The following is a 12683-nucleotide window of genomic DNA, read 5'->3' as shown; positions in this document are numbered from 1 at the left end:
ATGCCGCACTGAACAACACCATCCTGCACTGAACAACACCATCCCGCACTGAACAACACCATGCCGCACTGAACAACATTATGGCGCACTGAACAACATTATGCCGCACTGAACAACACCATGCCGCACTGAACAACACCATGCCGCACTGAACAACACCATGCCGCAATGAACAACACCATCCCGCACTGAACAACACCATGCCGCACTGAGCAACACCATGCCGCACTGAACAACACCATCCTGCACTGAACAACACCATGCCGCACTGAACAACACCATCCCGCACTGAACAACACCATGCCGCATTGAACAACACCATGCCGCACTGAACAACACCATGCTGCACTGAACAACATTATGCTGCACTGAACAACACGATCCTGCATTGAACAACACCATGCCGCACTGAACAACACCATCCTGCACTGAACAACACCATCCTGCACTGAACAACACCACCCCGCACTGAACAACACGATCCCGCATTGAACACCATCCCGCACTGAACAACACCATGCCGCACTGAACAACACCATTCCGCACTGAACAACACCATGCCGCACTGAACAACACCATGCCACACTGAACAACACCATGCCGCACTGAACAACACCATGCCGCACTGAACAACATTATGCCGCACTGAACAACACCATGCCGCACTGAACAACACCATCCCGCACTGAACAACACCATGCCGCATTGAACAACACCATGCCGCACTGAACAACACCATCCTGCACTGAACAACACCATCCCGCACTAAACAACACCATGCCGCACTGAACAACATTATGGCGCACTGGACAACATTATGCCGCACTGAACAACACCATGCCGCACTGAACAACACCATGCCGCACTGAACAACACCATGCCGCACTGAACAACACCATGCCGCACTGAACAACATTATGCCGCACTGAACAACACCATGCCGCACTGAACAACACCATGCCGCACTGAACAACACGATCCCGCATTGAACAACACCATCCTGCACTGAACAACACCATGCCGCACTGAACAACACCATGCCGCACTGAACAACACCATTCCGCACTGAACAACACCATGCCGCACTGAACGACACCATCCTGCACTGAACAACACCATCCCGCACTGAACAACACCATGCCGCATTAAACAACACCATGCCGCACTGAACAACACCATCCTGCACTGAACAACACCATGCCGCACTGAACAACACCATGCCGCACTGAACAACACCATGCCGCACTGAACAATATTATGCCGCACTGAACAACATTATGCCGCACTAAACAACATTATGTCGCACTGAACAACACCATGCCGCACTGAACAACACCATGCTGCACTGAACAACATTATGCCGCACTGAACAACACGATCCCGCATTGAACAACACCATCCCGCAGTGAACAACACCATGCCGCATTGAACAACACCATGCCGCACTGAACAACACCATGCTGCACTGAACAACATTATGCTGCACTGAACAACACGATCCTGCATTGAACAACACCATGCCGCACTGAACAACACCATCCTGCACTGAACAACACCATGCCGCACTGAACAACACCATGCCGCACTGAACAACATTATGCCGCACTGAAAAACACCATGCCGCACTGAACAACACCATCCCGCACTGAACAACACCATGCCGCATTGAACAACACCATGCCGCACTGAACAACACCATGCTGCACTGAACAACATTATGCTGCACTGAACAACACGATCCTGCATTGAACAACACCATGCCGCACTGAACAACACCATCCTGCACTGAACAACACCATCCTGCATTGAACAACACCACCCCGCACTGAACAACACGATCCCGCATTGAACAACACCATCCCGCACTGAACAACACCATGCCGCACTGAACAACACCATTCCGCACTGAACAACACCATGCCGCACTGAACAACACCATGCCGCACTGAACAACACCATGCCGCACTGAACAACACCATGCCGCACTGAACAACATTATGCCGCACTGAACAACACCATGCCGCACTGAACAACACCATCCCGCACTGAACAACACCATGCCGCATTGAACAACACCATGCCGCACTGAACAACACCATCCTGCACTGAACAACACCATCCCGCACTAAACAACACCATGCCGCACTGAACAACATTATGGCGCACTGGACAACATTATGCCGCACTGAACAACACCATGCCGCACTGAACAACACCATGCCGCACTGAACAACACCATGCCGCACTGAACAACACCATGCCGCACTGAACAACATTATGCCGCACTGAACAACACCATGCCGCACTGAACAACACCATGCCGCACTGAACAACACGATCCCGCATTGAACAACACCATCCTGCACTGAACAACACCATGCCGCACTGAACAACACCATGCCGCACTGAACAACACCATTCCGCACTGAACAACACCATGCCGCACTGAACAACACCATCCTGCACTGATCAACACCATCCCGCACTGAACAACACCATGCCGCATTGAACAACACCATGCCGCACTGAACAACACCATCCCGCACTGAACAACACCATGCCGCACTGAACAACACCATGCCGCACTGAACAACACCATGCCGCACTGAACAACACCATGCCGCACTGAACAACATTATGCCGCACTGAACAACATTATGCCGCACTAAACAACATTATGTCGCACTGAACAACACCATGCCGCACTGAACAACACCATGCTGCACTGAACAACATTATGCCGCACTGAACAACACGATCCCGCATTGAACAACACCATCCCGCAGTGAACAACACCATGCCGCATTGAACAACACCATGCCGCACTGAACAACACCATGCTGCACTGAACAACATTATGCTGCACTGAACAACACGATCCTGCATTGAACAACACCATGCCGCACTGAACAACACCATCCTGCACTGAACAACACCTTTCCACACTGAACAACACCATGCCGCACTCAACAACATTATGCCGCACTGAACAACACCATGCCGCACTGAACAACACCATGCCGCACTGAACAACACCATGCCGCACTGAACAACACCATGCCGCAATGAACAACACCATCCCGCACTGAACAACACCATGCCGCATTGAACAACACCATGCCGCACTGAACAACACCATCCCGCACTGAACAACACCACCCCGCACTGAACAACACGATCCCGCATTGAACAACACCATCCCGGACTGAACAACACCATGCCGCACTGAACAACACCATTCCGCACTGAACAACACCATGCCGCACTGAACAACACCATGCCGCACTGAACAACACCATGCCGCACTGAACAACACCATGCCGCACTGAACAACATTATGCCGCACTGAACAACACCATGCCGCACTGAACAACACCATCCCGCACTGAACAACACCATGCCGCATTGAACAACACCGTGCCGCACTGAACAACACCATCCTGCACTGAACAACACCATCCCGCACTGAACAACACCATGCCGCACTGAACAACATTATGGCGCACTGAACAACATTATGCCGCACTGAACAACACCATGCCGCACTGAACAACACCATGCCGCACTGAACAACACCATGCCGCACTGAACAACATTATGCCGCACTGAACAACATTATGCCGCACTGAACAACACCATGCCGCACTGAACAACACCATGCCGCACTGAACAACACCATGCCGCACTGAACAACACGACGTCGCACTGAACAACACGACGCCGCACAGAACAACACGACGCCGCACAGAATAACACAATACCGCACAGAACAACACAATACCGCACAAACAGTTTTAGATAATATTACGTCGCAGTCATGTGACGCGGACATGACGTCAATAGGCGGAACTCACGGCAAAATTATAATCCGTGGGCGTGGCTTGCAACAGGAAGTAGGAAAGCGGCAGTTCTGGCAAACAAGACACAGCTGTTAGTAACACGATGACTAACAAGGCAAATATTTTTGTTTTCAGCTTGCAACTTGACCGTCTAGAGCGTACAAGGTAATTACAACTGTTTTTTTTTAGCCCTGAAAAGCGAGGGAGTGTGGCGTTTGGGAGGAATGTCGAACTCGGCGTCTGCTTCCAGCCACAGACGCCAAATTTCGACGATTATTTCGACTGGTCAACGGTTGTAAATTATTGCGTTGACTAAAAACTTTATTTAACTCTACTCTTAACTTTGCCGTTTCAGATATGCGGGTATTACACCGCGGAAATGACGTCAATAGGCTGAACTCTCGCCAAAATTCAAATCTGTGGGCGCAATGGCCTTGAGCGAGACACCGGATACAAACACGACGATTATCAACAGAAATATCTATTTTCCGCTTGCAAGTGGACCGTCTAGAGCGTACACGGTAAGTACAACTCATTGTGTTTAAAAAGATTTACGTTTGTGTAGTTTGCGTTGCGTTGTATCTGTGAATGTTGGTTGAGGCTAAATGTTAATGTTTAATTTCATTCCTTTAGGTTCCACGGTGTTTGTTGGCTGTATGTTTTCCACTGCAAGAAGAGGCTCGTATCATTGACCAGCAGGAGCTACAATGGTGAGTACCCCTTTCGTCTTCCATTTATGTTAAACACTTCCTATTTCATGTCTAACAGTACTCGATTTAACAAATAACCATAAATAAATACAGTGTGGGCAGTCACGTTAACATATGTGATTATCCTGCCTAATATGTTTATCACAAATATGTCACTAATCACTAATATGTTTATTTGTTTATCACAACACCTTTGGACCTTCAGCAATCGATTATTTACCTTCATCTACATAGAGACAGAACGATGGTGTCTTAAACATCTCATTCATTTCACCAAATAACTTCACGCAGGTGGATAACGGCCGTCTCGGTCACGCTATGTTGCGTGATGCAGTTTTGAAGAACCAAATGCATTTATTCAATGAATAAGTCAAGCTAGTTCTATGTTTATGATGTTGTAAGTTACGGTACCGATTGAAGTTGAGTTCGAAGCCAGTGGAAAACAGCGCTGCGTTTGTGCTCTCCAGGTACAAATGTTGTGATCTCTGACTGACGACCGGGCGAGACTCGAGTAAGAGATGTCCAAACGAGCTCCGGCAGGGCGGGCCAAGGCGGAGCGAACGGACGCCCTTCAGGCCGCCAATGACGAGCTGAGAACCAAACTGATGGACGTCCAGTTAGAACTTCAGCAGGAGAAGAACAAGGTGAAAACCTCAACAGACAGACACTGCCTGCCTCCCTGCCTGCCTCCCTGCCTGCCTCCCTGCCTGCCTCCCTCCCTCCCAGTTTTCCCGATGTAGATTAGACATGCGTGTGCCATGACTGTGTCAGCCTACATCAACAAATGCACCGAGGACGTCAGCACCACTAAGAATATCATCACCCGGGGCAACCAACGACCCTGGATGACTGAGGAGGTACGTCAAACGCTACGAGCGCGGAACTCTGCCTTCAAGTCTGGCGACAAGGAGACACTGAGGACAGCGAGAGCCAACTTGAACCGTGCCATCAGGATAGCGAAGCGAGACCGCAGTCGAAAATTTCAGGATCGTTTCCACGACGTCAAAAACATCAGGAGTATGTGGCAAGGCATACGGGCGATTACAGACTACAACTCACCCTCCCCCCCCCCGGTGGGTGTAGTTGATGCTGACTTTCTAAATGGTCTAAATAACTTCTTTGGGAGGTTCGAGGCACTAAACGGCACTCCAGCAGTTAAAACTGTCCCCCATCAGGAAGAGGAGGTACTCTGCCTTGACTCCGCCGATGTGTTGAAGACCCTGAGGAGAGTCAACCCCTGTAAGGCCCCTGGCCCCGACAACATTCCTGGGCGTGTGTTCAGGGAATGTGCAAGTCATCTGGCTGGGGTCATCACAGACATTTTTAACACCTCGCTGGGCCAAGCCACAGTGCCGGCGTGCTTTAAGACTGCCTCCATCATTCCGGTGCCGAAGAAACCTCAAATCACCTCATTTAATGATTACCGGCCTGTTGCACTGACTCCGGTTATGATGAAGTGCTTCGAAAGGCTGCTTAAAGGTCACATCGTTTCCAGACTCCCCCTATTATTTGACCCGTTCCAGTTTGCCGACCGGCAAAACCGCTCCACTCAGGACGCCATCTCCTCCGTTCTTCACCTGAGCCTGGCTCACCTGGAGGAGAAGAACACCCATGTGCGGAGGCTGTTCCTGGACTTCAGCTCAGCGTTTAACACCATCATCCCACAGCATCTGGTAGGAAAATTGGAACACCTGGGCTTCAACACCCCCCTTCGCAACTGGCTGCTAGACTTCCTCACCAACAGACCTCAGTCAGTCCGGGTCGGACAGAACACCTCTGATGTCATCACCCTCAGCACAGGCTCCCTTCAGGGCTGCGTCCTGAGCCCCCTGCTGTGCACCCTGATGACACACGACTGCGTCCTCAGGTTCACCACCAATCACATCGTGAAGTCAGCAGACGACACAACGGTGGTGGGGCTCATCAGAGACAACAACGACCTGGACTACAGAGAGGAGGTGGAGCAGCTGGTGGGCTGGTGCAGAGAAAACAGCCTGATCCTGAATGAGGAGAAGATGAAGGAGATCATCGTCGACTTCAAGAAAAAACAGCCTCACCACGCTCCACTGATCATCAACAGCTCAGCTGTGGAGGTGGTCAGCACCACCAAATTCCTGAGGGTCCACATCACAGAAGACCTCACCTGGACTATGAACACTACGGCACTGGTCAACAGGGCACAGAAGCGCTTGTACTTCCTGCGGAGGATGAGGAGAGCCCACCTGCCCCCACCCATCATGAGGACGTTCTACAGGAGCACCATAGAGAGCATTCTGACAAGCTGTCTCTCTGTGTGGTGTGGAGGCTGCACCGCCTCCGATTGGAAGAACGTGAGGAGAGTGGTGAGGACAGCAGAGAGGATCATAGGGGCTCCTCTTCCCTCCATTCAGGACATTTCATCTCAGCGCTGCATGTCCCGTGCCCGTAACATCATCAATGACCCATCACACCCCCACCATGGACTGTTCTCCCTGCTGCCCTCTGGGAAGAGGTTTGCAGCATCCGCTGCAGGTCCACCAGGTTCTGCAACAGCTTTTTCCCTGCTGTCATCAGACTGTTGAACACTAGAACTGTTGAGCTCTAAACTGAACTCTGCATCACACATTCACAGAACTGTACTTTATGACACTACGGACCTCTATCTTGCACTATCTCGCACTACCAACTTTACTGAACTTGTATAAACCCTTTAAATAGAAGTTTAATACATGGTTTAGCATTCCTCTGCACACTCTTGAATACTGTTTTGCCTACTTGCACTATTGCATAATTATCACTGCTGCACTTTATACTTATTTTTAATATATATATATATATATATATATAGTATATATGTATATATATATATTTTCATAGGATATGTTACTTCTATTCAACTGCAATATCACTACTTTGTTGTAAGACGTATGCAACGGAATTTCGTTTTGTATGCACCATGTGCAGACAAGATGACAATAAAGTTTGTCTAAGTCTAAGTCATGTCAGGTCAGCTGTCTGGAGAGAGAGAGAAGTCAGGACCTGCGGGCGGAGCACCACCGTGCCACCGCCGCCATGACGGAACTCAAAAGCAAACTCCATGAGGAGAAGCAGAAAGAGTTAGCCATTACCAGGGAGACATTACTGCGGCAGCATGAAATGGAGCTGATGAGAGTGATCAAAATCAAAGATGGAGAGATCCAGCGACTGAATGCCTTGGTCCTCAGCCTGAGGGACGGCTCCATGGACAAGGTGATCCGCTCTATCCGTGTCTGACTATCCGCACGCCACGTCGGGCTTCGATGCGGCCGCTACCGTATTGTGTAGCTTGTCCCCAGTAAGCGTCGCGGCGCTCCGTTGCGGTCTCAACGGCCCGGTGTGGCGCAATGTCTGCTCAGGTGAGGAGGGGGGGCGCTTTGCTGGCGGAGGTGGAGGAGACGCGGCGGTGTCGGGAGACCGAGCGGTGTCGCCTCCACCAGGAGCGCGGAAGAAGCCCTGGCAGCGGCCCAGCAGGCCTGGCAGTCCCGAGCGGCCGAGCTCCGATCGGCTCATCACCAGCATCGGGAGGAGCTGAGCCGAACCAAGAGAGACTGCGAGAGGGAGATCCGCCGACTGGTAGGACTGATCAGATGCGCGGTGCGTGGCTATGTTCCCAATTTCGTTGTATACCTGCAGTGCAATGACACCTAAGGCATTCTATTCTATTCTATTTCACAAGAAGAAAATGTCCGGTTGCTCGCTTCGCTTTTGTCACAGCAAAGGTGTTCTAGTCGATTCAAGAAAAAAATTGGCCGGTTGCTCTCTTTGTTTTTGTCACAATTCTGGCAAATGAGTTTGCCCGCCTGCCTGAGCGCTCCCCGTTTGTACATCCAGACGGATGAGATCAAGCTGAAAGACAGAGCGGTTAGTGTTTTGGATGAAGCCCTGGGGCCGGCCACGTCCACCGCCTTCAGCTGCAGACTCAGGCTGCCGAGCAGCAGATCGCTGCCCTGAGGGATTCCCAAAGGGCGGGCCTAAACTACCCTGGAAGTGGGGTCAACGCCGCTACTAGCAATCCTCTTCATTGCGTAAGCCACCTCATCACACACTTGCAGTACGCATGACTTAGTTCGTTGCTGGAGGAAGGTAGCACAAAAACAGTTTTGAACTTTGAACGAGTGCTTGTGTGTGTGTGTTGCGGGGCGTTTTCAGTCTCAGGAGGATCGGGACACGCGACGGTTTCATCTGAAAATCGCTGAGCTCAGCGCAGTCATCAGGAAACTGGAGGATCGAAACGCCCTGCTTTCTGAAGAGCGCAATGAACTGGTAATTTATTGACGGCACGCTTGAAGGTTTGCGCTACGTTTGATGCGCGCCATCCAGCGAGGCACCCATTGCGCTTGCTTATTAGTTGAGCGGCGCAGCGAGTCGGTTGCCTGGTAGATGACTTTTATTGGGAGCCAAAGCCACGATTCCGTTCAAACCGATGCAAAAGGAATGGATACGTTCTGGCCCGCGTGTTGTGCGTCTTTCACATCCCGCACTTCATGCTTGCAGCTAAAGCGACTGAGAGAAACAGAAAGCCAGTTTCTGCCACTCCTGTACAAAAACAAACGCCTGAGCAGGAAGAATGAAGAACTCTCGCTGGTGCTGTGTCGCCTTGAAAACAAAGTGCGCTTTGTCACCCAGGAGAACGAGGAGATGGCAAGCTTGGTAAGTCGACGCGGACAACGGCGGCGTGCCAACAGAGTCCACTGCATTTGTGTTCCACAGAGAAGGCCTAGTTCGCTCAATGACCTGGACCGCGGTTGCGGCCAGCAGGACGGTGAAATGGAGTTCCTTCAAGTTGTGGAGCAGCGGCACATCATCGACGACTTGTCCAAGGTCTTCAGGCAGGCGACTCGGTGCACGTACGGCAGCGCCGCGCTCGCTCGCTGTCGCCAGGAAACCTTTTCCGTCCAAAGCTTGGCCGGCGGCCGCCATCCAAAAAATTGGCCCCTTAAATTCCGACCTTTCAAGCAGGAGCATTGTGCGCACGCGTTTGAACACGCTTTAGACTTGTTTTGCCGTTTTCAGCAGCTCAAAGCTCCCGTTTTGTCAGCGCCTTTGCCACTCGCTGTGCGCTGAAAACGACGGACTTGCCCGGCTGCTCAGCCCGTCAACCATGAGCCGCGAGCGCGACGTCATTGTCCGTAGGCAGCTAGTGGCAAAATGCACCCTGTTAGAGTTGCGCTCGCTCCAACTTATTTTGCAAGAACCACACGGGAGACAAGTAAGTTCTTTTGGACACCTGCAGGTGGAGAGTCCATCCGTTGTACGAATGAAGTCTGACTCTCGGCTCCTGCACGAGCATTTTAATTAAGAGAAACAGGGTGGGTGTAAGAGTGGATTGAATAGAGGAAGCCCTTGACCTCTAGTCAAAACATAGCAAGGGGTGTTTTACGACTTTGTGTAGGAAGGGATAAGCGATAGGGATAAATAAGGGATAAATAATATTATTTATTACAGGTCGCAGTCAAAGTCAAAGCAACACAATGATACGATAAAGATAATCTGGAAAACCCTGACACACCCTGTAGTTGTCACTTTTGGAAAAGACGAGCGTCCCTCCAATCATCGCCGGTGACGTGTTTTTCAGGCTCTGGAGACAGGAGCTCATGTCAGAAATGTCATTGTGAGTCGCGTTTGTTTCTGCGCCGGAGCCGTTCGTTCCCTTTGCATCCAAAGAATCTCAAAGGCGGATTATTTGTGTCGACAGGAGAGAGATTTGCTGCTACGATACCGACGTCGAGAATCTCTGAGGAGGAACAAAGCGTGAGGTCCTGCAAGGTGAGTCTGTTTGTTTGCGGCTGCTTGGTGTTGCGCAAGATGAAATGGCCTTTTTCTCGCTATCGTTCCTCTCGTCGATTCATCGTGAGGTGTCGCTTCAGTTTGTTCAGAGAGATGTTTGCTTCCGCGCCCGCAAGTCATCGAAACATTTTACGGCTACGACGAAGACGTGTTGGTGGACTCGGACGGATCGTCCTTGTCTTTTCACACCGACAGAACCCCCGACACGGAACCCGAAGAGGTAGCCCGCCATTTCTGCCAGCGTATTGACACCAAACATTCCTCTTCAGCCTGGAATCGGACTCGTCTTTGCGTCGCGGGTGCTTTGTCGCCGGTCTGACTGATTCTGGTACTAGTGCTGTGTTGCATTGGTGTGTGCATGAAGAGGCGGAGCTTCGCTACCGCCAGCTGACGCAAGAATATCAAGCGCTGCAACGAGCCTACGCTCTGCTAGCCCAGACCAGCGAAAGGGGACTACGACGCCGAGAAGGAGATCAAGGTGGCGCCCCTTCCCGCAACCCCCGGCCGGGTCGCAGCCTCCCCGTTCTCACCCAGCCTCGGGTGTTCTCTGGTCTGAAAGGAGGAGGAGGAGCCTCCCTCCTCCTCCTTTCAGACCAGAGAAAAGCTGATGGTAGAAATGGGTCACTATCAAAGCAGAGTAGCAGATCTGGAGTCAGCGCTGAAGCAACAAGGACAGGTAAGCTCATCAATGAGCACACCTTTTTCTCAGACAAAATAGCTACATTCTTCAGTCACTCATCCGTCTGGCATTACTGGACCAACCCCCCCCCCCCCCCCCCCGAACGTGGCTGGGAAAATGCGGAGAAAAGCAAATGTCATTTTCCAGTCAACCAAAGAATTTGTGGATGAAAATGACACAACATTCCAAAGCTGTCCACGCGTTTGTCTCTTCTAGAATGTCAAGTGGGTGGAGGAGAAGCAGCTGCTGCGTCAGAGCAATCAGCAGTTGGCCGAAAAGGTGACGGAAAGAAAGGCGCTGGGCGGAGTCGCTTGGCGTCACACCTGTCGGGAAGCCCCGCAGATGAGGTCTGACTGTCTTTTCAGGTCAGGCGGATGGAGGCGGAAGAAGCGCGTCTGAAAGAGCACATCCAGGATATCCGAGACCAAAACGAACTGCTTGAGTTCCGCATCCTGGAGCTGGAGGTGGGAAGACTCGCACAAGCGTGTTGAGGCCAGAGATGTGACGGACGGACGGACGGACGGACGGATGCATGCCTCTGCCTTTCAGGAGAGGGAGTGGCGCTCCCCCGTCTTGAAGTTTCTGCAAGTCCGTTTCCCAGACGGCCTCAGCCCTTTGCAGATCTACTGCGAGGCCGAGGGCGTGAGCGTACGTAAGGCGTCCCTCGCAACCCTAACCTTAACCCGAGGTCCCAGAACACCTTACATTGCTCCTTGCGCCTTTCCCCCGGACATCGTCATCAGTGATCTGATGAAGAAGCTGGACATCCTGGGCTATAACGCCGTAAGTGTATGTCGAACTCCTTATGTTCGCACTCCACGAGACTCGGCGGCTCAAATGTGACTTTTGGAAGGCTTTGCGCTGAAAGAAGCTTGTTGACGCTGTGCCTTTGGGCTCTTGCAGAATCTCACCAACGAGGAGCAGGTGGTCGTGATTCACGCCAGGACCCTTCTCACCCTAGCCGAGAAGGTAACGCGCACGTCCACGCACGCTCTCGTCTGCTTATGTGACAGCAGCCTTTCCTCAGTGGTTAGAATACATCAAAGTGACCAAGTCAGCACTTCAACAGAAGATGTTGGACATTGAAAGTGAGAAGGTAGACAGACACGCGACATCAGCCAAGGGGAACTCCGGCAATGTGCCCCAACAATTCTGACCTTGAGCTGTGCTAGGATATGTTCTGCAAGCAGAAGGGCTACCTGGATGAAGAGTTGGACTTCAGGAAGTGTTCCATGGACCAGGCTCATAAGGTAAGCCGCCCTCAAATCTCCCGCCGGACCACTGATGGACGAGGATTGCGGCCCAGAGGATCCTGGAGCTGGAGGCCATGTTGTACGAGGCGCTACCGCAGCGGGACTGCCCCGCCACGGACGGCGAAAAAGCCAGCCACGCTGGCGTGAATGACGTGCTGACGGCGGATCAGAGAGAAGAGCTTAGGAGCGCCGTGGACCAATGGAAGCGAGCCCTGATGTGCGAGTTGAGGGAGCGCGACGCTTGCATCCTCCAAGAGAGAATGGATCTGCTGCACAGCGCGCAACAGGTAAGGGCCCAAAGCCAGCCCGGCACTTACTTGCACGCTTACTGGCTTTTGAATGCCACTTTCCATTTGTCCGTCCTAGAGGAACAAAGAGCTGAAAGAATTCATCGAAG

The 12683-nt window shown here is 51.7% G+C and overlaps 1 protein-coding gene and 1 long non-coding RNA gene across 2 annotated transcripts; both read left to right on the top strand.

Moving 5' to 3' along the window:
• The first annotated feature begins 8413 nt into the window (after positions 1-8413).
• Positions 8414-9434, top strand: LOC148390181 (uncharacterized). The gene is made up of 3 exons (XR_015861932.1): positions 8414-8592; positions 8717-8830; positions 9062-9434. It is a non-coding gene; the product is annotated as an uncharacterized LOC148390181 (long non-coding RNA).
• Positions 9435-10374: 940 nt separating this feature from the next.
• Positions 10375-12478, top strand: LOC148390180 (janus kinase and microtubule-interacting protein 3-like). Its single transcript, XM_088392648.1, has 7 exons — positions 10375-10574; positions 10719-11030; positions 11250-11312; positions 11399-11497; positions 11583-11816; positions 11937-12002; positions 12061-12478. Exons 2-7 carry the CDS (start codon positions 10962-10964, stop codon positions 12187-12189), a joined length of 660 nt encoding a protein of 219 aa, XP_088248774.1. The 5' UTR covers positions 10375-10574; positions 10719-10961; the 3' UTR covers positions 12190-12478.
• Positions 12479-12683: the final 205 nt, after the last annotated feature.

The sequence above is a fragment of the Syngnathus floridae genome, chromosome 12 (genome assembly GCF_059516105.1).
Source record: "Syngnathus floridae isolate MCC-2025c chromosome 12, RoL_Sflo_1.0, whole genome shotgun sequence".
Taxonomy (NCBI): Eukaryota; Metazoa; Chordata; class Actinopteri; order Syngnathiformes; family Syngnathidae; genus Syngnathus; species Syngnathus floridae.
This window is presented reverse-complemented; position numbering and strand designations above follow the sequence as displayed.

Excerpts from the sequence above, each read along its gene's own strand:
- LOC148390180 (XM_088392648.1), top strand. The coding sequence starts at position 10,962 with ATGGTAGAAATGGGTCACTATCAAAGCAGAGTAGCAGATCTGGAGTCA. Across the intron at positions 11,817-11,936 it reads ACATCCTGGGCTATAACGCC|AATCTCACCAACGAGGAGCA; the intron begins GTAAGTGTATGT and ends GGGCTCTTGCAG. Across the intron at positions 12,003-12,060 it reads TTCTCACCCTAGCCGAGAAG|TGGTTAGAATACATCAAAGT; the intron begins GTAACGCGCACG and ends GCCTTTCCTCAG.